Here is a 27,780-nt window from a genome sequence, read left to right on the forward strand (position 1 = left end):
TTAATCACTCTGACAATCCCTTGCCTAGTGTGAAGAAAATTAGTGTCTGAATACCTGCTAGTTGCATTGCTTGTACTGAAATAATGTATGTAAATATTGCTGGTGCTTAGTACATGTTAGTTCTTTTCCTGCTCCACTCCTCCCTTAATATATTCTGCAGATGCAAGCTTCCACTAATTTCTTGTCGTAGTTTTATAAACATTCACTTCAATATAGCTTCTTATGGAAGTTTCAGAGTGTAGTATAGTTAAAAAAAAAAACAAATTTCAGACTGCAGGAATTGGTGGAGACCAAATCAACTGAATCAGAAACTCAGGGTGGGGCCTTTTGCATTTTAAAAAGCTTCACAATAGAGTCTAATGCACTTCAAGGCATAGAACTCTACTGTGAAGAGTAGAGTAGCTGAGAGATCATAAAGACAAAGTAAAGAGAGGGAATCTATAAACATATATAATGTAGCAGAGTAAGTGATACACGTATGAAATCATTAGCAGTAGAAGGCAGGGAAGTACTAAAATACAGATTATAAAATTTTAATGAAATGTTTTACCTAGCATTCATGATCTATTATGGAACAAGAACAATAGAAAGTATACTTTATTGATATCTGTCAATAATTTACACTTAGAGGTAGACCATTCTCTAAGAATAACTCCTGCATATTGCCCCCTTTGTAAGTTGTAGTGACTTTAAGTAGTGTAATAGGTGGCCATTTACTAGGGTCTATTATCTATCTATCTATCTATCTATCTATCTATCTATCATCTATCTGGATGACTGGTGCAGAAAGCTATGATATGAAATTTTTCATAACAACAAGGTCATTTTCAACTCTTGCTTTGAATGCTCATCAGTCAATATCTATGCTCCTTGAGAATTTTTCTTTTCCTTCAACTTAAAATGCCTTTCTCAGCACTTTTTACACATTAATTTTCTAAATATACAATACACTCAAATTGGCTAAATATCTGTTGTTTTGCTAGGTATGTATGCAAAGCCTCTGGATCTTGGCAACCAGGGAAAATTATGTATTTCTTACAAATCAAATGACCAAGTTGTAAAATTAGTAATCAAAGCATTTTTCACATGTATATCTGTCATCATCTTATAATTGTCACGAGTAACTATGTTGGATAGTAAAAAAAGCATATTGCATAAGGTAGGTTATTAAGAGATGGTTAATACATACATATATTTTAAAATCAAAATAATTTGAGAAGAATGCAGACTTACTACATGAATTCTAGTTTTGATTTCATTGTATCTCTATGGAATCTCCAATATTTGAGCTAGCTTTGACTTCTGTACAAGACAGTGTTCAATATCAGATAGGAGTCACGATTGCCATCAGAGGGTGTGGGTTACAGTTCTGCTCCTCTCAATTAGTACCTGTGATTTGGGGGTGACGGTTTTTCTTCATGTTACAACACAAGGTACTGTTAGTACATGCCTAAAATGTGTCATTAATGGTTTTAAATGTTCTATTGGCCTTATGTGATTTAATAGTAGTAGTAACTATACCGTCATCGCCCTCCTTCTATACATGAGGAAACTGAGGTTCAAGGAGCTGTGTGATTTTTTACAGGTCAGACATCTCATGAAAAATACTTAGGAGATGAACTCCATTTTTTCAGCCTCCAAGGCCCATGGAATTTGTAATTAATCACTGTAAAATACTTCCTCTCAAAAATTTATGAAATGAGAAAATATAAATCACTCTTTCTTTCAAGATTCATAATGCATGACATAAATATTAGTTATTGCTAAAAAAACAGATAAGTCGGCTCACATTTTTTACTTTTCAGATGAAGAAAACATAGAGGATGAATCAGCTTGTATAACAGACAATTCCAGAGCGTAATAACCCGAATATAGGTTTTTATTTAGCTCGTGACTCTGTGGCTCAGTGCATCTGGACTAGGTCCACCTGGGCAGTTCTGGATAGCCATGAAAGCAGGTCTCCTTTTGGGGACTAAGTGGCTCTCATCTAGGGGAAGAGATGAGAAGTTATAGCTGCTGGGAAGCACTTTATTCCTTTTTTAAAATCCTTGTTCTATTGTGTTCTTGACTCATTTCCTGATGCTACTTCTTTTTGTACTAAAGAGGTGTGTGTGTGTGTGTGTGTGTGTGCGTGGGTCGGGGAGAGAGATCCCAACATCAAGCAGACCAGCCAAGGCTTGTTCCCACAGTACCAGAGGAGGGCTCCAAGAAAGAAAGAGAATGCAGAAGCCCGCAGGACCTTTTCAAGTTGAGGCTTTGAACTGTTACATCACTTTGCTTCATTCTATTGGCCAAAGCAAGTCATACAGCCAGTACAGATTCAAGGGCTGAAGAAACAGACTTGATAAGAGAAGGTATAAAGTCACAGTATAAAGGATCATGACTGCAGGGAGGGATGGGACAGTGTGGCCATTTTTAAATCTACTGCAGAGGAATTTTGTCTATAAATAGCATTTTGCTTCATAAAGGTGAGGAATATTTCTTAAATCCTTTCACTGTTCTTGAAAAGAGTTAATTTGTTCAGATGTTAAACTTACAAGTATGCCATTCTGATATTTACAATGCGGCTTCATGAGATCAAGCCACGTGTCTGGTGGTGAAGTTGTAGTGCTAGGTTTCCACAGCCTTGAGTGATGCTGACTCAAGGATGTGAAGGAAGCAGCATTTCAGCTACTTCGCTGCAAGGAGTAACAGTCATTTAGATCCTTGCTGCACTCGGACCAACAAAGAAAACCACAGCTGGGTTTTTTTTCCCCCTTCACCTTTCCATTGCCATTGTTCATCAAAGATGTGGAGTTAGCTGGAGGGATTTTCTGCTCTCTCCTGTCCTATATAATGAAGTCTGGATATTCGTCTTAAGATCTTCCCCTCTTATATTGACCGGAAAAGAAAATAATAAAAACTAGTTCATTTATTGCTTTATTAATTATCCAGTGAAATACAGGCTCATCTTTTATTTCACACATTCTTATTTTCAAACTTATCTGGCATGTTCTCTAATTTCACATCTAATCCTTTATGAATCACAAGAAAAGTCTGACTTCTAAAAAATGATTCTCTTATCATTTGATTATTTCTAGATGGCTTATATAAATTTAGACTCCAATTGATTCATTACATCTCTTTCTTATTTCCCCTCCCCCATGAGTCCTTGGCATCTCCCTCAGCCCTTTTTTAGGTTCCTCTATGGATCCCTCATAATATAAATTTAATATCAAATTGAAGGTTTTCAATATTGATTCCTGCCATCTGTACGAGTTATCTTTCTAGAAGTCTTGTAATTTAATGTGAATATTTCTTCCACTTAAATTAAAAAGCAGTAATTTATGTAAAGCACTTTGCACGTAGTAAGATCTCAGTAAATGTGGTCATTGTTATAAGTGCTTCTGTTACAACACTTACTATTGCTAGTTTATTTTAAACCAGACCACACACCTTCTCTCCCTACTGAATTTATAACATTAAGTTATATAAGGAACAGGCTATACAATGTGAAGATTCATGTTAGAATTTGAATATAATTTTTCTTTGTAAATTCTCTGGTGATTGAAATTAACTATTACTATTATTTTTATATATTCCTCTGTGGTTGATAATAGAGCAAAACTAGAATCATTCCCTCAGTATTTAAGCTTTACACTTTTTTGCATGTGTTAGTAAAGGCAATTTATATTTTCACAAAGCTGTTTCCAAGGTTATCACTACACATTTACTGTCATATTGTTAGTAAATTGTTATACATGTACATATTTTCCTGTATTACTTTCCTAGATATCAGTGACCTTTTAAAAACCTTTTCGTTTTTCACTTTGTTTATTTACTGTCATAAGGTTTTTTTTAGTGAATTGTTTATCTTTAACTGTGCACCTTGCAGTCCTCTATATTGCTCAAACTTTATTAGTAACTAATAACTTTAGCTTTTTTTCAGATCATAGTGTCAATATCAACAACTTTTTCGAAGAGATTTCCTCCTACATATAACTTGGTGTTTTACCTACTCTGTGGCCATCAATTCCATGAAAACATACCTGTGGAATAGGTGCTTGTTCTCTTTTCCTTGCCTCCCTCCCTTGAAATATACGCACAAGCACAGAAACACACGCGGTTTTGGGGGGTGAGGTCTGATATGGGTTGAACCGTCTCCCTGCCTTCCGCCCTGCAACCCTCCAGCGCCCTCTCCAAGGAGAGAGGTTGAAGTCCTGACCTCCAGCACCTCAGAACGTAACCTCGTTGGGAGGTGGTGTTTTTACAGAGGCGGTCAATTTAAAATGAAGTCATTAAGCTGGGTTCTAATCATTACATCTAATGTTTTTAAATAACTTACAGATTTGGACACACAGACATCTGCCTAAAGAGAAAACGGTGTGGAGACACACAGGCAGGTGACCACCTACAAGCCCAGGAGAGAGGCTGGAATAGAGCCATTTCCCAGAGCCCCGAGAAGGATCCAACCCTGCCAACAGCTTCATTTCAAATTTGTAGCCTCCAGAACGGGGAGATAATGTATTTCTGCTGTAAACAATGCAGATTGTGATACTTTATTATGGCAGCCCCAACAAACTAATAAAGGTCACAATACAAATTTAAGAAGGTGAGAGATTGGCTGATTAGACACTTGCTTTGGTACATGGATATCTGTAGCTTGTCTTTGTCGTTTCCGATAAAGAAACCTGAATTTCTACTTGCTTGAGCATTATGGTCGTGGAATAAACTTTTCAAACTTGTTTTGTTTTACATAACCATGATGTGGTGCCTGGAGACCTACATTTGACTGAAAAGAGCAAGCCACAGCCAAGTATAAGACACGAGAAATAAGACTCACTGGTCACCTGTTAGTAGACCTTTCTCCCATCAGCTGCCATTAAGAAGAAAAAAGAAAAAGCAATTGGTCTCGGATTCTCTCTCACTTGTTGGGAGGGGCGGTGGGGCAGCGGGGAGAGAAAGGGTGTGGAGAGCGGGGCGTAAATAAGGCAGGCGGAGAGGGTGCGGGTAGAGCTCCACGGAAGGAAAATAGCTGAGCCTGGTTGGTACAACGGAGCTTACCCAGACCCACCCACCCACCCACCCACCCTCCCGGAGCTCCCTGCTCCCGCGGCGGTGGTTGACGGCGAGCGGTGCGGAAGGGGCAGTTCCAGCCGCGGTTCCTACGGGGGGAGAAACAGAATCTGCCCCTCGCAATCGGAGCTGGGTGGCTTCACCTTCAAAAGGGTGAGCTCTCCAGCCCGCTCCGGCAGGTTCCGCCGGCTGGACCCGCCCCAAGCTCCATGGTTCGCCCATCCCCGCGCGATGGTGACTCGCGGCGCCCAGGCTGGCGCTGGGCGAGCCGGCCGCTCGCGGAATGAGGGCGGGGAGCGCGGCCGGCGGCCGGCCGGGGCTGTCTCCGCGACCCCAGCGCCCAGGCAAGCGGCCCAACCACCGGAACCCGCAAAACACCAACAAGTAGTTTCTCGTTGGAGAAGGGCGGCTCGGCTGGGTGTTGGGACTAAGTCCGGCTGCCGGGAGAAGCTCGTCCACGAGGACACCGGAGCAGAACCACTTTTATCTCGGTCTCGTTAAGGTATCTGGGGACGGGAGGGAAAGGGGGTGATGTGCGGGGAAGGGCATGCTGTCCCTGCAGGCAGGCATCCCCCTTCCATTCCGCATTAGGAGTGTGGAAGTGAGGGGGAAGGTGGCTGGGAGACTGGAAACCGGGACACTGTCAGGCAGCACTTGCAGCTCGGGGGGTGTGCCCCCAGCAGCCTTTCCCGCGGCCTCGCCCCTCCTAGAAAGCAGCCCCCACCCCCCACCCCGAGGCATTTGTTTTTCTTAGGAAGAGAAGATGGGGTGGGATGCATTAATCGTTACTGTTCTCAAAAATGGATCCTAGTTAGTCTTTTCCTTTCCCAAGTAGTAATAATACAAGCAACAACAACAATAAGGTGAAAAGGAAATTGGATCAGGAAATTGGTCCGAGGTCTCCTTGGTGAAAGGCAACATCAGGGAGATTTTTTTTTTCTTTGACTTCTGCGTTCAGTCTTTTTGCCTGGTCTGTGAGGAGAGTAGAGGTGAACCGAGAACAGGTCGCTCAGAGGGCACGCCCTGAGCACGAGGGCGCAGGAAGCCACCCAGAGTTGACCGGGGGTAAGCGGGCCAGGGGGCTCTGGGCCGAGTCCGGGGGGCTCTCAGCGTGCTCGGCCAACTTGGCTCAGCAGAGAGAACTCCCTGCCTGAGGGAATTATCTCCAGGCTAGGGGACCGAGAGAGAGCGGCTAGGAGAGTGGAGAGTGGACGAGAGGGACCTGGGGTGGGGGGGTGCGGCGGGGAGAAGAAAAGCGCAAGAGAGGCGGAGGGGGGGCGGAGAGAGAGATCAGGGCTGGGAGGGTGAAGGGTGAAAAGATGAAGGAGCAAAGGGAGAAAGGTGAGGTCTGAAGCAGGGGAAAAGGGTGTCCTGGAAGGTCAAGGAAGACTTGGACTGCTACCTCCTTGGTGCCCTGGGAACCTGGGAAAGGCGTGAGGCTTGAGGCGGAAGCAGCCCGGGCGCCCACCCCCCAGGGAGGGTCCTTTGCCCTTTGCCTGCCTGCCAACCCCGCATCTGGGGACTCTTGGGCCGGGAGCGGGCGTGGGGGTTCGGCTCTGTCGGCCGAGATATTTAACTTGGCGCTGTGTTCGCCTCCCCTCAGTCATGTCTGAGCCACAGAGATGGGCAAGATCGAGAACAACGAGAGGGTGATCCTCAACGTCGGGGGCACCCGGCACGAGACCTACCGCAGCACCCTGAAGACCCTGCCTGGGACGCGCCTGGCCCTGCTCGCCGCCTCCGAGCCCCAGGGCGACTGCCTGACGGCGGCGGGCGACCAGCTGCAGCCCGCGCCCCCGCCGCCCTCTCCGTCGCCGCGACTGTCCGCGCTGTCCCCGGGGCCTGGGGGCTGCTTCGAGGGCGGCGCGCGCAACTGCAGCTCCCGCGGGGGCGGCGCGGACCACCCTGGGGGCGGCCGCGAGTTCTTCTTCGACCGGCACCCGGGCGTCTTCGCCTACGTGCTCAACTACTACCGCACGGGCAAGCTGCACTGCCCCGCCGACGTGTGCGGGCCGCTCTTCGAGGAGGAGCTGGCCTTCTGGGGCATCGACGAGACCGACGTGGAGCCCTGCTGCTGGATGACCTACAGGCAGCACCGCGACGCCGAGGAGGCCCTCGACACCTTCGAGACCCCCGACCTCATCGGCGGCGACCCTGGCGACGACGAGGACCTGGCGGCCAAGAGGCTGGGCATCGAGGACACCGCGGGCCCCGGGGGCCCCGACGGCAAGTCTGGCCGCTGGAGGAGGCTGCAGCCCCGCATGTGGGCGCTGTTCGAGGACCCCTACTCGTCCCGAGCCGCCAGGGTAAGGCCAGACCCTCCCCCTTCCCTGCTGCTCCAACTTCTTCCAACTCCTTCCCCAACTTGCTGTTCATTTGCTCCAAGGGCCTCTGGGGTGGGGAGTGGGGGAGGGGAACGGGGTATCAGGGTTCCCAGATGAGGAGATGGGAAGCCCAGATTGGAAGCCCGTCTGGTGAAAGGTAAACTCAGGGGCCCGGACCCCCATCTGCCCAGGTCCCCTTCACCCCCCTCCTCCCCTTCTCAACTCTAACTCAGATTTACTTTAGCAGATGGCACCTAAAGGGCCTGGGTCGACTTCTGTGTGCAAGTCTGTCTGGAACTTTGTCTTGAAACCAGCATCAGACTTCATCTTGAGGTTTTGTTTGTTTGTTTGTTCGTTTTTCTTGATGGTTTTGTTACAACTTTTCCTTTGCACCGATGTCTCTTCAGGGCTTCCGGTCACCCCAATCTGACATTTTCAGTGAGGCTGACTCTCCGTCACATCTGACTCACCCAGGGCAGTGGCTCAATTAGGGATCTCATCTGAGGACAGAGGAAGGGGAAATGGAATCCATGTACCTGTGGCTGGCGTGGGAGAGGGGGTGCCAGGAGGTTCATTTGGTGAAGACAGTCTCCTGCGTGCTGTTTGGGCTGGTCTATTTCCGAGGGAGAAGAATGCTGGGATTGCTCTTCCCAGTGAGTTGACCAGAGAGCCCATTTGCACACTGAATTTTGGAGGCTGGTGTCGTTCCCCTTGGTCTGTATCGACGTTTTTCACAGGCTGAATTTGAATTAGTCACTTTGGCGATCCAAGTTTCATCAAATTTTCTAAATCTGGGTAATTTAAATTGTGGCAAACTTTATTTTTCTCTTTAGATTGTGATCCCACCCTCAATTTTTCTTTTCAGTTTCCAACTTGAGTGACAGCTTAAATTTGGTTCTTGACATTCCCAATTAGTTCTTCAAAATCCCATAAAGGGGACTATAAAAGTAACCAATAGTGATTTCTTCGATTTAAAGGAAACAAAAGAAATATAAATAACCAAAAATTATATAGTATGTGAATGGTTTTTAATGATATGTGAGAACAGAATACTGTATTTCATTAAGTCTCTGCAACTGTATGTGTCTCATTCGCTTCTGACTCCCAGAAAAGGTGCCCCCCCCTGGGCAGGATGGGAGTTCTTCCAGCTTCGCTTTGGCTTCATTCTCATTATTGTCTTTGCGTGTCGGAAGTCTTTGCCTCTGAGATGTTGTGCAGCTGTCTCTCTACCAACTTGTCAGAAGATGTGCTTCTGACACCCCTTAAGAAGTCTGAAGACATGTTTTGTTTTCAGTGTGAAACTGAATATGAAAGAGGTAACTTAAAACACTGCCACTCCATTGAATCTGGAATTTAAATGCATCCATAAATTCTAGGAGGTCCACATGACCATATTTGAATATAGAATTCATAACTTCAACTCTGAAAGCTTCTTTTCAGACAAAAGTTGACATTCAGAAAAACACAAACGAACAAGTACATGTTTATTTAAATTAAATCTCCGACTCACGACCATTACATCTGTGGGGTTTTTTCCCCCCAGCCGAGTGCTACAATACTCTTTCTCCTTGGTGGCTAAAAAGATAACTGAATTTGTTTGCAGATTCATCATATGATATATATATTTTTTCTGTGCTGTAAAAAGAGTATCTTGTTATCCTTCCCTTATGATCATAGAATATACTTTATTGTAGGACATATTGCCTAGCGAAAACTTTAATAAGATTGTGTTCATTTATTATTGCTATGAAAATTGATTCAATTGATTATTGGTTCAAGGATAGACCATTAGGTTGAAAACAGTCTTCTATAAATCTTTCTAAGATTTCATGAGTTACATCCATGTTAGACGAGGGAAGAACACAGGTAGGTTAAAGATTAACTTAAGGTCACAGAGCCATTAGAAGTAGAAGCAGCTGAGAATCATAGACATGGACAATTTCTTTGACATCACCTTGTGAAGACCCTTTATTTTGTAGATGAGGAAAATGAAGATTACAGATGGTAAGTGATGGCCAAGGTCATATAGCAAGATAATGGCAGAGCCAAAATTATCTGGAGGTCTTATGACATCCTCTCCAGGCCCTTCCGCCACAACTGACTGTGACTGACTGGTTTGTGAAATTGCTGCAGATCATGTTGCTCAGGAGAGCTAATGCAGCATAAGATATTCACCAGCACGCTACCTTTGAAAGGTCATCTGGGACTTTTTTTGATATATGTATTTCCAGACTTTGGCTGGAGGAAATTTTACCCTGCAGCGCCCAGCATTGGAGTAAAAATATGGGATTGAAATTAACTTCTTTAAACCAGCCCTGTTTGAACTTCCATTTTTATTCACCAGCTGATAGGTAATGTCTTGCTTTCCTTCAGATTGGCTAACATTGTAGGACTTGTTTTCAGGGAAATCCCTTTTCAAATTGCTAGAGTTACCTAAAAAAAGAATCATCAGAAGTAAACCTACATTCTTTTTAAATGTGAGTTAGTATTTTTATATGGACGCTTTTAGTTCAGATGTTGATCTGACTTAACTGTGACCTGACTAGGTTGATAAGTAGAATTACATTGGACAGGGCTGTGGTTCTAGGAGACATACATCAGTTATCAGGTGATTTGCTTTGGCTGGGCTCTTAACTGCCACAGATCATTCTTAAGAGAAGTTACACATTGAACTTTTACGATTTTTCTCATTTTTTTATGTTAGTGAATTTTTTATTGTTGTACTTGAGATGAATAATTTAACTATCTGAACACCTTTTAAAATTTGTCATCTTTTCCAATATTGAAGAGATTGGGTCAGTTTTATAATAGATGTGTTTTATTTCTAACTTTTATGATCTGAAGTCGCAGATGGAAACAATGGTGATAGGAACTGGATAATTAACTGCAATTTACAACGTTGTATTTTTGTCTTTTTTTTTGGTTGGCACTTCCCCTCTAGTCCTTTTAATTTATGATGTAAACACATATTTGAGAAGTCTACATTGTCCAAGTTAGTTTGGTGAATAAGTATATTTTACACTTTGGAATTCTTATCCTTAAGAATAGTATTCAAAAATAGAAATTTATAAAATTCAAAAATAAGTTGTCATACAAACCTGTGTTGGAGAATGAAATCAAGGGAAAAAGATAATTCTGTTGATACCATTGAGTGATATTTACAAATAGTAAAACGCAAGGATGCATAGTTGTCCCTCTGAAAATGTTCTGCGTTGTGTCTTTTCAATTTAATATCTAAGTTTTAGAAGGAAACAAACTTGTATGTGCTTTCTTCTGAAGACATTCTGTTATAGGTAAGTGGATAGGAACCAGGAAGAGATTCCTCGATAGACCTTTTAGATTTGTTAGAAGTTTTAAGGAGATAATGTAGCGACAAAATACTAGAATTAAAATTTGTTAAATAATTTCTTCCCAATGTTAAAGAACTGAGAGCAGTTATAAGTATCTCTTTCTTCCTCTTCTTTTCACTTATTTTGGGGGGTGCAGGGAGATGGAAGGTGATTGAGTTAGGTTCTTTTTCAGATTGTGGCTCTTCCTTGGCCGGATGATCTTTGATGACCTGATAGACCATTTTTTTTACTTTCAAAGAACATTTTAGAAAAGGAAAACAAATGAAGAACGGCCATGAAATCACATGGAAGACGCTGGAAGTTTGGTGTGGGTCTAGACTTTTTCGTGCCTGTTCCCCAGACCTTTATCCAGTACACTGCGGTGTGCAGCTCATCCTGCGGTGCCCAAGGGTTATGGTAGTGAATCTGTCCTTTTTTAATCATGAAAATATTTATTTCCTGAATTCCAGTAAAACTACTAAAATTTAAATTTCAATATCTAGAGTTGGATTCAGAATTCACATACTTGATTTACTTTTTATGGGCCATTTTTTCCCCGCTTCTTCAAACTGAAATAAATAAATAATAAATAAGAAGTCAAACAAATAAACAACAAAACCAGAAAGAAAAGGACCTAAATAGCTATTTACTGGCTTGAAATGTAACGTTTAATTACAAATATGATAGCCCTGCCTGGTGTGGCTCAGTGGATTGAGTGCTGGCCTGCAAAATCAAGGAGTGAGTGGCTGGTTTGATTCCCTGTCAGGGCACGTGCTTAGGTTGCTGGCCAGGTCTTCAGGAGGGGGCTCATGAGTGCAACTACACATTGATGTTTCTCTCCCTCCCTATCTCCCTCCCTTCCCCTCTTTAGAAATAAATAAATAAATTCTTTAAAAAATAAAATAAATTAAAAAAATTAGAATATGATAAGGTAAGGACAACTGGAGTCAAAAATTAAGATTAAAGAAGGAAAATGTTTTAATTCTTGTTTTGTAAGCATTGGCCCAGTAAAAAGAATTCATGGCCAAATATACCTTGTTCATAAAATATTATTGTTAATTATTAAACATTTTAGAGCATTTATTTATTCAATGAGTTGTGATTATGCAGTCGCTCTAGACCAGAAACTATGTAAGATACTGGAAATGCATGGAGAAGATACAGTCTTTCACCCTCAATAAACTCATCACTGTATTTATAATAAAACATTTGCTAAACACATGATTTGTTAAATTTAAAAAATGCAACAAAATAACAACAAACAAAATTCTAGAGATATTAAAACATTTTCCTCAAAAACAACTTGCATGGAAATATTGCCTGACTCGTGCTGGAAAATATTCTAGGTGGAAGTGTTGGTGTTCAAGTGTTGTTGGTCTGTATTTTATTATGAAAGTGTTAGGCCGTTTTAATCTTGATTATTCTGCTTTCAAAGTGACTTATGGGCTTTCTCTTTGTCATATTATTGGAGAAGATGATGAAGGCTGTACTTATATGAAACAACTGGATTTTGGGGGATATGGTCAAGTCTCTTCATCCCTTGTATAATAATTAAAAGTTATGGCCAACCATATAATAATGTGAATCCAACCTTCAGAACCCTGAAAAGAATCTGCTGTAATGGTAACAGTTTGCATTTGCCATATAAGCGTCAAACTATCTTGACATTTTCCAGGCCACAATTTTGAAGTTGACATGCTTATATTTTCAGAATATGTGCTTATATTCTGAGGATTGGATAGGACCAGAGAGTACCTAATTCAACACATCACTGAAAGAACTAAGTAACTGCAATAGTCAATTGTATTTTCAGTGCTATATTTGAATCACAAAGTAGATGGTCTGAGCATTAGGCTGGGCGTTAGGTGTGCCAAAGGTGAATGTAATTGGACAGATGAGGCGTGATTTTTTCTGTAATATTTTTCTAAGAGCTCATTTGTGTACTTCAGCTGACAAAGCTAAATAAGATAAGAGTCAAGGAAATTTTTCTTCTCTGTCAAGAAGCACATTTTCAAAGCAATGGAAAACAAGGAAATGTGTGGGTTTGTATAAAAATGCGGGCCAATCTTTCTCATTTGAAAATGTGGATCATTACCATTTATTTTTTACTACTACAAATAAAATAAATGTAGTTTTCAGGTCTCATATTTTTGAACTTCTAAGTCATAAGTCCTTTTTATTACGGCAAGCTTTAAAAATATGCCTAAGTAAAATAGTAAAGGGCACTAAAAGACTGATAAAAGATAAACACAGATCCCCAGAGGGAAATAGATAATGGCAACATAATCCAAACAATATATTATGTAGACTTAATTCAGTTCTGCTTGAAGTACAAAGAGATTTTTTTTAGAAGATTAGTCAAGATTTATGTTTCTTATGACAGATTAGCACTGCTCTTTGCTTCTCTTATGGGTTGAAAGGTGGTAATTAATTTTAATATTGTGTAGTAAATATTTTCACAGAAAGTGACTAAACTGTGAGTACTTGGAAGAGAAGAGATCAGGAATAGGGAATATGTGGAAACAGCACTGGAAAAATACCTGGATTGGAATGTATGACACCTATGCTTTAACCCTGAATTCACTGCTGGCTGTGTAACCTTGGAGAATTCACTTCATCTTTCTGAGTCTTAATTTTCTTTGCCTTATTCTGAAAAAAAAAGAAAAGAAAAAATGGGAATGACCCATAGGACTAGATAGTAGCCAAACTTCTTTCCAGGTCTAATGTTTTGAGGTTTGGAGGGAAAGCAAGGAGACCAATTACTTGAGGTCCCTGGGGTTGGTGGTGCAGGGACAGCACCTCTGCCTTGATGTTGATTGTGCCATAAGGAATGCCACACGGATCAGGTTGGCCAGCATCAATTTTGTTTTTTTGCCTTTATAACTTTCTACCCTTTTTTCCCCTACAGCTGTTGGGTAACGGCTGCTCTAGTTACCATAGAAACAGGGTGGCTCTGAGCTTCTCGTTTCCATTGAAAACAGCATTCTCTCAACCGCACATTTGATCTCAGGAAATATTTTGCTGTGGCTCCGTCATGAAACCCATAAAGATGATCAGCTCTGTCATTTCCTAAATCTAAGAGTCAGTGCAGGTGTAAATCTATCCACCCACAAGGATAACTGATTAGATAATCTCAGTTTTATTTCCATTTGAAAAGTGTCTTGTCAAAGACACCATCCTTTTCACTTCCTGTATTTTATACAGAGGGGAAAATCTTATTCACTTGAGAATTTGCAGATATGCCTGACACATTTAAGTGTTTACAAAATAGTGTCAAATTATTCAGTTCTGTCTCTTTCATAGCCTGTTTTATCAGAATGAGCTTGGAGAATATAATGCTTTCCAACCCAGTTCATAAGTTTACATTTTAATATACTCACTAATCAATAACATTTCAAGATATTTATATATGTATTTTGTAGTGCTCCAAATTTCTCTTTTGAGAAAAATAGTTCTATGTAAGGATACACATATTTATATAAAAAGAGATATTCACTATCATAACAGATACATACTCAGAATATGTTTATAACATTTTTATATGGATGGACAAGATATCTAGGAATATGGTTTAAAGTTTGGAGTGAGAACATGAGTGTGTGTACATGCATGTGTATTGCATATACCAAAAATATATACTTTTTCAATGGGATTGGTGACTGGTATACATGACAGACTGTCAACACATGACAGGTGTTTAGGAGACTTAAGAGTTCAAGGAAAGGGACCGTCATCTGGCACAGTTGCCTTGATTCACGCTAAAGCAGCATAACTATGGCTCATTAGTGACAGGCCCAGGACCAGCGTTTAGACCTGATTTTGGATGCCCTTCCCGTACAGTCTTGATTGCCTAGGCTGGACTGTGTTTGACATGAGATGCACAGATTGTAGCCCCTGGGAAGCAGCAGGCGTGTTGACAGTAGTTAGGGTAAGGTCTGTGCTCTTCCATTTCCTATTGTTCAATGAAAGCCAGCAATTGTCACTGCTGCAGGCCTTCCCTTTATTTCCAGGTCCCTCTCCCTTGCTTTCTCTACCAGTTCTACAGCTCACTGATCTACTTTGAAAGTTTCAAAACTATGAACCTATGAACTTACCTCCTATTTTTTCCTTTAGTTCGCGATCTCCCCGAGAAGGTCTACAGAAGCCTTAGCTCCCAAATAGCCATCCATGTGTAATAGGCTTCAGGAGATATTTAGATAATTAAGAAATAATTTCAGTATTCTCCTTTATCTCTGTGTGTGTGTGTTTTGTAACATGGTTTTTTACTCCTGTTTGATTTATTGCCTTTGAAATATTTTAATGCAACCCCGATGCAAAACCTACTGGTGATGGCTAATGTGTTTCATAGGGCATTTTCTTCTCATACAGGATTAACCCAATCAGGTGGGTTTACGCAGAGGAATGAAAATGTTTTGAACTCTTGTTAAGGTCTGCAAGAGAGATTTGAGGTTGTTGTGAGGTCAGTAAGTACAGGGCAGAAAAGTTCATCCTTGAACCCTTTTTTTGTTTAATGGATGGTTAGTCCGTGTTTCCTGCACTGGGATGCGATGTAAAGCAGCACTATAATTTTAGGAGTGTTTCTGAGAGAATTCATTTTATAGGAATAAAACAGAAGAACTTTGGCCAAAGTGTTACTGGTGATATCAGGGAANGTTGTTGTGAGGTCAGTAAGTACAGGGCAGAAAAGTTCATCCTTGAACCTTTTTTTGTTTAATGGATGGTTAGTCTGTGTTTCCTGCACTGGGATGCGATGTAAAGCAGCACTATAATTTTAGGAGTGTTTCTGAGAGAATTCATTTTATAGGAATAAAACAGAAGAACTTTGGCCAAAGTGTTACTGGTGATATCAGGGAAAAAATACTTCATAATTTGCTAGAGTCACTTGACTGATCTTTTCTTCTGAAAGTTGATAATGGTAAGGATATCCGTGTTCTGTGTATTCAGAAAATTCCATGCAGACAACCCGGTAGTGTCGTCTTCATGTTCTGTTTGAAGACCCTATGGGTTTGCTGTCAGATCTTAGATCTTTGCCATTTTTTTAAGTATTTGACAACATTGTTGACATTTTAAAAAACTGGAGCAAAGGTCAAGACAGTCATTCCTGGCAGGTGTTCTCTGTCTTAGTATCATCCATGAACGGTGTTTTTCTTTTGAGTGTCTCATTGGAGACAGTGCCAGAGATGAAATTACGCCACCTATTGGCTGCAGACTTTCTCTTACTTACTACATTTTGCACATAATTTTTTAAAAAATATTTATTTATGTTTAGAGAGAGGGAAGGGAAGGAGAAAGAGTGGAAGAGAAACACCAATGTGTGGCCGTCTCTCATGCGTCCCCCACCGGGGACCTGGCTCGAAACCCAGACATGGACCCCGACTGGGAATCAAGCCAGCGACCCTCCGCTTCACAGGCCCGCGCTCAATCCACTGAGCTACACCAGCCAGGGCATTTTGCACATAATTTTTAAGTTGGTCATTAAGTGATAAACTGGGAAAGATTTTTAAAATAAAATTAGATGATCTTTAAATAATATTGTCAGTATATCCGGCCGATTCTAAATTTTATACATGGTTATGAATTTTTAAAGCAAAAACTATTTGTACCAATATAAAGTTATTTGTTGAGTAGTTTGTTAAATTGGGTTTAATGAAAGGGCCAGCTGTTGTTCAGAACTTATGTGAAGTTTGTGTCTGTGTTTGCAAATTGTACAACAGAAATTCAGATACGAGGTTGCTTATTTTGGTATATTTATGTTTATTGATTCAGGATATAATACTGTTTGCCAGAAGTGAATATTGTATCATAATTCAATTTGGAAACAATAGCAAAGGAATCATAGCCAAAATAAGCATCTTTCCTATTTTGACATATTAATTTTGATAAAGTGAACAAAATTGATAGTTAGGAAAATAGAACAATATGGTTATTACACTTTGATTTATTATTTAAAGAGTACTGCTTCTCTCTTGGGGTGGGCAATGAGAAGGCAATTATGAATATTATTAAAATATCCTTAATGAAACCTGCCTTTCATTTAAATCAAGTAGGAAATGGACAGGATAGATCCTTAGCCGGCACTCTTCTGTGGAAATGCAGGTAGCCTTTTTTTTAAGGTATTGAAGATTTATTATGTATTAGTTCTGCATGAACCTCTATCAGTCATAGAAAATAATTAGGGTGTGCCTGAAGTTGAATAATAATCATATTTATGTCATGATGAGTACACATTTTTGAGCTTATGCTTAATTTCTCTGTTCTAAATGCTGTTGACAGTGTTTTGGTATTTAGAGTACAATGTAAGAAATACACAATTCAAGCAAATTAGTGAAATAAAATATTCTAATGCACCAAAAGGCTTCAATGACATTCAAAATTGATTAATCTTGGTGTAAAAATAGGGTTATTTAATTATTTCAATTTCTTCTGTGAGTCCACTGCTCAGTATTTAGTTGTGCATGGTATCAGCTCTTCAGTTTTTTTTAAAAATTTAGAGATAGTTTTCAACATCAGTTCATTTTTCTCTTTATGTATCACTCATTGACTTAACTCACCTCCAATTTCTATGTTAGGTGCCTGTTTGGTTCATTTGCTTTCTAGAAGTGAGTGTAGTTGTCAGAGTACCTGACTTTGTGCTTCGGTGCTAGGTTTCTCAGCAACCTTTTGTGTTTCCTCCACCATGGTTTGCATCAATTGGTTGATGTGTGTTGTCACCGGGCATTTGTATATTTCTTTCTTAGCTAAACAAGCTGGAAAATAATCAGGCATCAAAAATCAAGGCTTTTAAATGCTTTTATATCCCTCAACTGATAGTTATTGAGCTTCCATTACTGGCCAGCACTGCATTAGTTTTGAAAAGGCAAGAAGTGTTAACATTTGGCATTTGCCATTAAGACACTTGTATTCTGTTGGAAAGGAAGAAATGTACATCCATGATGATAACAGAATGCATTAAATACTAAAATAGAGATAGTGGTATAGTGTGGACACAAAAAGTAAGGAGGAACCCACCTTTCTATACAGTGGAGATGACATTTTAGTTAACTGCCAAAAGATACTTGTTTCCCAGCTTTCAAGGGGAAGGCCAGTCAAGTAGTGGCAGACATGGAGGACTAACAGAGAACACTGTACCGTGGAATATGGGGCAATAGAAGGACCAGAAGGCAGGAGAACAGACTTGAGTACAGAGGGTTGAAACTGGAATGAAGGCACCTCTGGGTTTATAAATGAGACTTCCTGATGAAATATAAGATACTAAGTCCAGGGCAGAACTGAAAACTTATTTCAGTTCATTTAAAAATAGTATTTCTGAAACTTAGGTGTGCCTAGAAATAACATAAGATGATGAGTACACGTTTCAATTCCCAGAGAAATTGAAATTGAAATTGAGTGAGACTCCAGAGATTATAATTCAGTAGGATTTGGTTAAGATTCTGGTGAGGTGCACAGCTTTGGGGTTGTAGTTGGTTCCTGGCCCCATACATGCTACTACTATGATGTGGTTGCTCCAAAAGCAAACACAAGTTAACGGCAAATTAGGAGAATACTCATGTTTAGACCAGCTCTTCAAGTGTGTTTTATAGGTCTGCAGTTCTTCTGGATACGAGCAGGTATTTACCCTTAAAAGAGATCCGTGGACAGATGAACTTGGGAACCAGTTTAGAACAAAGTTAACTAGATTTTTATTTTTAAAATTTATTTATTATTATATTTTTAAGTACAAATACTTTTAGTGTCAAAGAATTGAAAGACTGACGGACTCTTTGATGGTTGGGCTGAAGTGGAAGTGAAGTAATGCTGAGCGCAGGACTCAGACAGCTGAGTTTTAATTCTGATTCCACCACTTGCTTGCTGTGTAGCTTTCACGAAGTTGCTTCTCTAAACCTCCTTCTTTTCATCTGGACTGGGAAGGTATTTTCTTAAAATATTTTATTTAGTTATTTTTAGAGAGAGGTGAAGGGAGGGAGTAAGAGAGGGAGAGAAACATCAATGTGTGGTTGCCTCTTGTGTGTCTCCTACTGGGGCCTGGCCTGCAAGTCAGTCAGGTACCATAGACTTGGAGTCAAATCGGGGACCCTGTGGTTCACAGACTGGCACTCAACCACTGAGCTACACCAGCCAGTGTGAATTGGGAAGGTATTAATAGTATCTGATTCAAAGATATTTTATGAAGGTGGACTAAGCACATTCATGTGAAGAATCCAGCATAGCGCCTGGTTCTATGTCACTTGTGTAGTCGTCATCGTCATCGTCATCATCATGGTCATCATCATCATTATCCCTTAAGGCAACCATTAGTTATTTTGGAGGATGGTGTAGTTGCAATAGCCACTTAAAGAAGCATTCTGGCATTTAGAATGTTCATGAAAAAAAAATTAGTTGTCTGTCCCTGAAATTTTTCATGTGAAAACTGAATAATGTCAGGAAATTGGTAACAGTAATTCTGTCCCTCATAAATAAATAGTGATTAATTAGAACAATACCTAATATGTATGTCTTATATACCAGGCATTTTGCAAGTGGCAAGGTCAAGGCATATCTCTTGCCTTTAAGAAGTGGGTGGTCTCCTGGAAGAGGAGAATAAAAGGAAAACAATAGTACAATGTCATCAGAGGTCCAGTTAAGGTAAACACAGGGTGCTTTGGAGGTTAACATATTCTTCCCAAGGTTGGGGAAAACTTCCTGAGGGAAATATGTCACTGCTGGTCTCTTGAGACAGAGGGAAAAGCCTAAACAAAGTTCTAAAAGGGAAAGGAGGCACAGCCTGTGCAAGACACTGCAGGTAATTGAGCACAGCTGCCGCACTGTGAAGAGGTGGGGAGTGGTGGCAGGGGACGGAGCTAAGGTCGGGTGGAAACGTCTTCCTCTTCCCCTGCTGGTAATGGGAAGGTTTTGAAGGATTTTAATCAGAACAATGGCATGCAGATTTATAATTAGGAGTGTCATTCTGAATCTATTTTACCTAAGGAGGGGATTGAGCTGAGGAGGAGGCCTGCAGTTTAGCATCTGTTGACCTTAAAAATGAAAGTCAGTTGTTTCGCTAGCAAAAATGGGTTCATTTGGGAACAACAAAGAACTGCAATTCAGGGTAAGCAAGCTACTGCAAAAGCCATGTGTGAAGTCAACAAACAAAGGAGAGGAAGGTTATTTTATGCAATAAAAGGAGGAGAGTGGTAGAGAAAAGTAATAGGTCAGGGAGGTCACGGTTTCTCATTGGCTGAGTTGCTGGGGTATTTGGTTTCTTACAGAAGATGCAATGTACATCTTTTCCTGTTGGAGCCTATAATTGATGATTGTTTCCTGTTGACGACTGATTTTTCTGTTGCGCTCTGTGATTGACAGTTCCTCCTGTTTTGGGCATGGAGTGTGAGAGCTTTCCCCTCCAACTCCCTACTCCATTTTAGTGAGGTTTCCTTTTCATTAATTTTCATACAGGTTAGAGATTCCAGTGACCTGAGTTAAGACAGTGGCCAGAGGGATGAAGTACAATGGATATAGTTACATGTTAATGTGGAATTGTTGATTGATTAGGTGCTGTGAATGAAGCAGAAAGAGACATCAAGAGTGTTCACTAGTTTCTGTTTGTACCGTGGGGGAGGAAAAGCTTTATGACTTTTCTAGTTCAAGATTCGGTGATTATATGATTTGAGAATTGGGTTTATTAATAGTTATTCTTTTATGGGGTTTAACACCATAATATTTTGTATCAGGTTTTATGATTTTCTTTTACATTTCAGTACCGATTAATGGCTTATAGACAGCAATTTTATAGATTTTATGGTTGTGACATTAGATGCAAAGTATGCCCCTTAAATTTTTTGATTATAGTAATTCACCACCATAAAAAGGAGGTGAGGAATAAGAAGTATCTTGAGAAGTATCAGCTTTGCATTGTTATTATTTTGGTTTAAAGCCCAAAAACATAATATTAATTTTTGTATAATTTCCGTGAAATGGAACTAACTGATTATTCAATGTAGTAGTTCATGTAGACTGCCGAGCTAGAAGCTTAAATTGACTGGAGATTAATAAAATACTAATAAGATTCTATGGCTTTAAACACTCTTTAGAAATTGTTTTAAATAAATACACATTTTATATAAAAGTCCAGGAAACAGCACAGGTAGTGAGGAAAGAAATAAAAACTGAAAACAGGCCTCATAGTAGTTAAACTGGGCAGAACATGGTGACTTCAAATGCAAGGCAGTGCAATTCCTTCTAAAGCATAAATGTACCACGTTGTTTTCTTACTTAAAATCTCTGTCGTTTTCCTCTGGTTACACATTAAAGTACTTTCCTTGGCCTGGTTCTTCCGAATCTGTCTACCATCTGTGCTCCTAACAATACCTCTTACAAGTCCACTAGTAAAAGTACTGCTGAAGTCAGGCCATATGTTTTGCCATACCTGAAAACAAATGATGTGTTCATGTGTGCCTACACTGTCGTCACAGCCTGGAACACACCTCTCCTTCTGGATTTAACAGTGTGATTGGATCATCTTTCAATATTGTATATCATTATTTTTGCTTGACACTTTCTATATTCTCTCAAAAATAGTTTCCTTCTCTGAGTCTCCATATCACTTTGTAGATATAGTATTATAGCGCTTAACTGACTGTATTAGTTTCCCAGAGCTGCTGTAACAAATTGCTGCACACTGGATGTCTTGAAACAACAGACATCTCCTATGGTCCTGGAGTCTAGTAGTCTGATATCCAGGGGTCAGCAGGGTTGCTGTCTCCTGGAAGTGCTGAGGGAGAATCTGTTCCATTATTCTCTCCTAGCTTTTGGTGGTTGCTGGCGATCTTCGGTGTTCCTTGTATTACAGATGCATCACCACAGTCTCTCCTCAGTTTTCCCATGCCACTCTTCTCTGTGTGTCTTTGTGTCTCAGTTTTCACATCTTATAAAGACACCAGTGGTTGAGATATAGCCCATAATAATCTCATATAACCATATCTTAATTTAGCTAACTACCTCTGCAAAGATGCTAATTCAAAATAAGGTCACATTATGAGGTTTGAGGTTGACATGAATTTAGGGGAGATACTATTCAACCCAGTATATTGACTTTTCCCTTTTGGCAACATATTTGTAGTATCCAATAAATCTTTTATTTTCTGATTTCTCCTTTTTTTGATATCAGTGTGCTCTCATTTAATGGTTGCAGTGTCTACATCTATCTTTCTGAAGATACTAGCTAGGCAATTTTTAATATTCTGTTTCATTTTTGGTACTACCTCTGATCCCTTTATGAAGATTTCTTTCTGGTTTTCACTTTTCTTCATTTTTTTTTACTATTGATTGTCAAATATCTTTTCCTTTGAAAGATGATGGGGGTGATTATAATGTTATGTGGGTAAATAGTCAGCATCATGAATAAAGAGAGGATTCCCTTCAGGGTAGATGGGTACAAGTAGGTGGGCAAACTAGGAACACTTCCCAAGATTAAGAAAGGAAGTTTCATTTGGAGACAGGACTTCGGGGTTTCCCTCTTTTTCTCCTTGTCTTCTTTCCCCTTTCCCTTTCCTCTCCTCCTTCTCTCTCTTCTCCTCCTCCTCTCCTCCTCCTCCTTCTTCTTCTTTCTCTTCTTTTTCCCCAGTGTCCTTGAGGAAATCCGAGGTGGTAAGAAGTTCATTTCACTTCTCTCTATCACACCAACACATCTAATTAGGAACTGTCTTTTCTTTTGATTCTCTACTTAATTCAGAAAGCTGATCTTGCTGGCTGTATGCTGAGGGCAAATTCTGTAGGAAGCGGAAAAATTCCAAGACGTTGTCCCCTAGCCAGCTCCTTATTTTAGTGCCTGCTGCCTCTGAGGTTGAGGTTCTTACGGATTCTGCATCTCATTGGGAAGAAATGGAGCGACTCCAAGAAATGCTCTCTCCTATGATTCTTCCGTACAAAGTCTATGTTTTTTCTTTCTTTGAGCCATTCTTTATCTTTTTATGTATTATGATCCCCAAATATATAAATTCCTAGTGAAGAAATTCAAAACTTATATATAGTATGTGATTTTATCATTATTATAAGAAGTTTGTTGGGCTAACAATAACACAAACTGCTGGAAAATTATCACTTGGAAAATGGTAATACATTAATTTTTCAACTGCCCACCGAGAATACATTTGTAAGAACATGAACTTGGATGGTTTAACGGATGTTTGTGATGCTTCAAGTCCCCAAATAAAGTAACAACATTAAGTTGAAATAATGTTTACATATTAGCGTGCTTTAATTTTTCACATAGCGACATGGCCAGTGGGACCCAGTGCCTCGTCCCTGTTTTGTAGAGAAGCATCTGGCTGCTGATAATAGATGGCACCATTGTCCTGTTAATTACATGGAAGCAAGGCCTTCACCAAAAGATGTTATGTCCTAAGATGCTGAAGAATGGATGTTGCAGCAGCAAGGAAATTTGATGAGAGCAGAAAAAAAAAGATTCTTATTAATCACGGTATTGTTATCTTATTTCATTTAATAAAATAGAATAACCAAACGTGATTTTCCCCCATGTTATCTAGAATGCACTTTATCAGAACAAGGCAGTAATGAAGATCAATACTTCTAAAACCTAATTGTGTCCAGATATTCACTCTGAGCTGTGACAAGTAGAATGACTGAGAAAGACATATAATGAAATATGCATACACTCTAGTGGTCATGGAAATAAAAGGAATGAGAAACCCCCCCTTTTTAAAAAAAGAGTTTATTTATTTATTTTTAGAGAGGGGGAAGGGAAGGAGAAAGAGAGGGAGAAGAACATCAATGTGTGGTTGCCCCTCTCCTTTCTTCTGGGGACTAGGCCCCCAACCCAGCCATGTGCCCTGACTGGAAATTGAACTGGCAACTTTTTGGCTCGTAGGCAGGCACCCAATCCACTGAGCCACACCAGCCAGGGTAGTAAGTCTTCTTTTACACAAACATGCCACATTTAGTATAGAGATCAGGTGAAACTATATTGGCTTTAGAAAAAATGGAGATAATAGATAAAATGAAAATTATAAAATACAGTAAAATATTAGAACAAGTTCATGTATTTAAGAAGGGATCATAGTTTATTTGTTTTTTAAATAAGTTAATAAATCATTAAATAATATGAAAAATCAGAGAAGTATAGAATACACTGAAGAAGAAAACATTTCTTATCTCCTAAAGATTATTAAAAATTTAGTATAGTTTTTATTTGTTTTACGTTTAGTTGGTATTGTTAATAGTATCTTGCTCTCGCATTTTAATGAGTACTGATATGTATGAGTAAGCTTCACTTTTTTAGCATGTTAATCAATCATAGATATGATTATCTTATTGAATCTTTATTGATGGAAATAGTACTTTAGTATATTGTTCTAGGTTTTGTGGATGTGCCATTTAGTAAGTGGTAATTCATTTAATAATTTCTGAGAATTATAACTAATATATATCTTTATTTTGGTACATGTATATAATTTATAACTGTATTTATGGTCAAAATTTAAAGACATACCTGTTTAACAAATTATTATTATTGCTTTCCTATCATTATCTTCTCATTCTTGAGCCAATTTGGAAACATTTCTTTATGGTATGCTACCTATTTTTAAATTCATTATTTGAGGAATGACTTGAGTTTTATTTTTTTGTGGGTCTTCATATATCTGAGGGTACTTCTCTGTTGTGTTCACAATTAAAAGTTATCTTGGCTCAATATAGAGGTTTTTTTGATACATGTTCTGTTTACCAAAGTCTGCAGTTTTCTGTCTGATATTTAGAAATAATGAATTGTTTTTGTTATTAAATAATGATGATATTTAAAAAAAAGAGGATAGGGAAATTCCAATGTGTTGTAAACACAGACAGGAACCCTAAACAAATTTTAGCCCCCAAAAGGACATGAGCTAAAATATAAAGAAAGAGTAAGATTTAGCCAAAGGAGAGAAACAAGTATTTAAGTAATGGAAAGGAGTGGGATGGAAGGCCTAGAGGTGAGGGAGAAAAGCGTATTGAAAGAACTGGAAGAAGATAGGTGTGAGTAGCAGGTGGAGGGCCCAGGGGGAGATGTGGAAAGAGGCCCTAGAAATGTATGGTATTTTGCTGTGTATGTTGTGTTTCTGTGTATAATGAGCACCCATGTTTTTGGCCTAAACTTTCAGGAAAATTTTTTCATTTTAATTTTTAATTCATTTTTTAATTTACTTATATTTGGAAACAAAACCAATGATCATATTCCAGGGTATTATTTTGCATGCAGATATCATTATTGCTTTCTAATTACACTTTTAATACCTAAGCATAAATAAAAGCATTAAAAACATTTATATAGAGATGAAATTAGCACTACCCATATATAATGCACATCCTTATTTTTTTCTCAAACATTTGGGCAAAAAAGTGTGTATTATACATGGAAAAATATAGTAATTATGGGGCAGTCAAAGATGGCCTCGTGAGCCATCTGGAGCTTCTCTGTTTTCACATCCATTTTTTTAAAAAAACTTAAGAAACCAAATCTACCTGTATTTATAGGTTCACTCTCCTTTTTAAAATTTTATTCATCATCTTTCATTTGTGCTATTCCTTCTTATTTTGCGTTTTTACAAAAATTCCTAAGTAGCCTTCTACATTTATGATTATCTCCTCTTTTTTGCTGTGTCAAATTTGTTCTTCACTATATTCAACAGAATATATTTCCATTTCAATACCCTTAATGTATTTTTAAATATTTTAAATATTTCAATTTTCTAACATGTTTCTGGTTTTTGCACATTCTTTTATTAAATCACTTGATTGTTTTCTCACTTAGATTAGTTCTCATTTTTTCTGTCTTAAAAACCATTTTTCAGTTTCTTCTTTGCTTTTGTTTTGTTGAATCAGTGTCTGTCTCACGGCAAACTTGAAGCAGGTAGTTTTACAGGGAGAACTTCACTCTCCAACAGCAGAGCGCTTTTTCACTTATCTCTTGCTGCAGATTCCATCTCTGCTTCCAGTTTTACCCTACAGTGCTCTTGTACTCTGCTTCTCCCAAGTCTCCCCGCCCACCCACGGAGACGACTGACATCTAGCATTGGAATGCAGCCAAGTCTGAGAATTGTCCTGCACTTCCTCATGATCTATTTATGGTCTAGCATAATCTCCCTTTCAGAGACAACATATTGTGCTGATGGCTAGGAGTATAGATATTGGCATCACACAGACCTGGATTTATTTTTATTTTTTTAAATTTTAATTTTTATTTAATTCTTGTTCAAGTACAGTTTTCTGTCTTATATTCTCAGCCCTGTCCCCCACCCAGTGCTCCCCACCTCCATCCCATTTCCAGCCCCCACCTTATTGTCCATGTGTCCTTTATACTTGTTCATGTGAGTCCATCCCGTTTTCCCCTATGATTCTCTCCCCTCTCCCTTCTGGTCCCTGTCAGCCTGTTCCGTATTTCAGTGTCTTTGGTCATATTTTGCTTGCTTGTTTGTTTTGTTGTTTAGATTCCTGTTAAAGGTGAAACCATATGGTATTTGTCTTTCACCGCCTGGCTTATTTCGCTCAACATAATGCTCTCCAGTTCCATCAATGATGTTGCAAAGGGTAGGAGTTCCTTCTTCCTTTCTGCAGCATAGAATTCCATTGTGTAAATGTACCATAGCTTTTTGATCCAGTCATTTACCAATGGGCATCTAGGTTGCTTCCAACTCTTGGTTATTGTACATTGTGCTGCTATGAAAATCTGGGTGCATAGGTTCTTTTGGATTGGTGTTTCAGGGTTCTTAGGATATACTCCTAGTAGTGGAATTGCTGGGTCAAAAGGCACGTTCATTTTTAGTTTTCTTAGAAAATTCCATACTGTTTTCCATTGTGGTTGTACCAGTCTGCAATCCCACCAACAGTGAACTAGGATCCCCTTTTCCCCACAATCTCTCCAGCACTTGTTGTTTGTTTCTTTATTTATGATAGCCATTCTGACTGGTGTAAAGTGGTATCTCATTGTGGTTTTAATTTGCATCTCTCTGATAGCTAGCGATATTGAGCATCTTTTCATGTGTCTCTGGATCCTCTGTATGTTCTCCTTGGAGAAATGACAGACCTAGATTTAGATAGGGTCTTATGATATATTAGTTGCATGATCTTGGGTGATATAATTCACTTCCTTAAGTTCAGGTTTCATTATTTATAAAAAACCCTCTCATAAAAGTGGGTATTATGAGGATTAAATGATATGAAAACTAAAGAAACTAATGTAATTAATGTGTTCAGTAGAATGTGGAACATAAAGTAAGGTGCCTACATATTTTAATATTAAAATTATTATTATTTTAAGTATAATTTATTGATTATGCTATTACAGTTGTCCCTTTTTTCCCCTTTATTCCCCTCTGCCCAATACCACCCTTCCCTCCAGCATTCCTCCTCCCTTAGTTCATGTCCATGGGTCATACATATAAGTTATTTGGCTTCTTCATTTCTTATGCTATTCTTAACCTCCCCATGTCTATTTTGTATCTACCAATTACTCTTCTTTTTCGCTGTAACTTTCCTTCATTCTTCCTCTTTCTCCTTCCCATTGATAACCCTCCATGTGATTTCCATTTCTGTGATTCTGTTCCTGGTCTAGTTGTTTGCTTAGTTTATTTTTGTTTTTTAAGTTTAGTTGTTGATAGTTGTCATTTTAATGTTAATAGTTTTGATCTTCTTTTTCTTAGATAAGTCCCTTTAACATTCCGTATAATAAGGGCTTGGTGATTATGAATTCCTTTAACTTGACCTTATCTGGGAAGCACTTTATCTGCCCTTCCATTGTAAATCATAGTTTTGTTGGATAGAGTCATCTTGAATATAGGTCCTTACTTTTTATGACTTTGAATACCTCTTTCCAACCCATTCTTGCCTGTAATGTTTCTTTTGAGAAATGAGCTGATAGTCTAATGGGAACTCCTTTGTACATAACTCTCTTTTCTCTTGCTGCTTTTATGATTCTCTCCTTATCTTTAATCTTTGGCAGTTTAATTATGATGTGTCTTGGTGTGTTCCTCTTTGGGTCCAACTTGTTTGGGACTCTCTGGGCTTCCTGGAAGTCTATTTCTTTTGCTACATTGGGGGAGTTCTCC

At 39.3% G+C, this 27,780-nt stretch overlaps 1 protein-coding gene across 7 annotated transcripts in view; it reads left to right on the plus strand.

The window, feature by feature from the left end:
- The first annotated feature begins 5,342 nt into the window (after positions 1-5,342).
- KCNC2 (potassium voltage-gated channel subfamily C member 2) overlaps positions 5,343-27,780 on the plus strand; it is a 208,969-nt gene continuing 186,531 nt past the window's right edge. For 4 of the 7 annotated variants that reach the window (XM_037049424.1, XM_037049427.1, XM_037049429.1 and 1 more), the window contains exons 1-2: positions 5,348-5,557; positions 6,659-7,361. In XM_037049424.1, coding sequence (XP_036905319.1) covers positions 6,678-7,361 — 684 coding nt within the window. In that variant the 5' untranslated portion in view covers positions 5,348-5,557; positions 6,659-6,677. Of the gene's footprint in view, positions 5,558-6,014; positions 6,121-6,658; positions 7,362-27,780 lie in introns of those variants that run through there. The other 3 variants (XM_037049428.1, XM_037049430.1, XM_037049425.1) reach the window with 3 other exon arrangements.

The sequence above is a fragment of the Sturnira hondurensis genome, unplaced genomic scaffold (assembly GCF_014824575.4).
Source record: "Sturnira hondurensis isolate 20B ecotype Veracruz unplaced genomic scaffold, ASM1482457v3 Scaffold0006496, whole genome shotgun sequence".
Taxonomy (NCBI): domain Eukaryota; kingdom Metazoa; phylum Chordata; class Mammalia; order Chiroptera; family Phyllostomidae; genus Sturnira; species Sturnira hondurensis.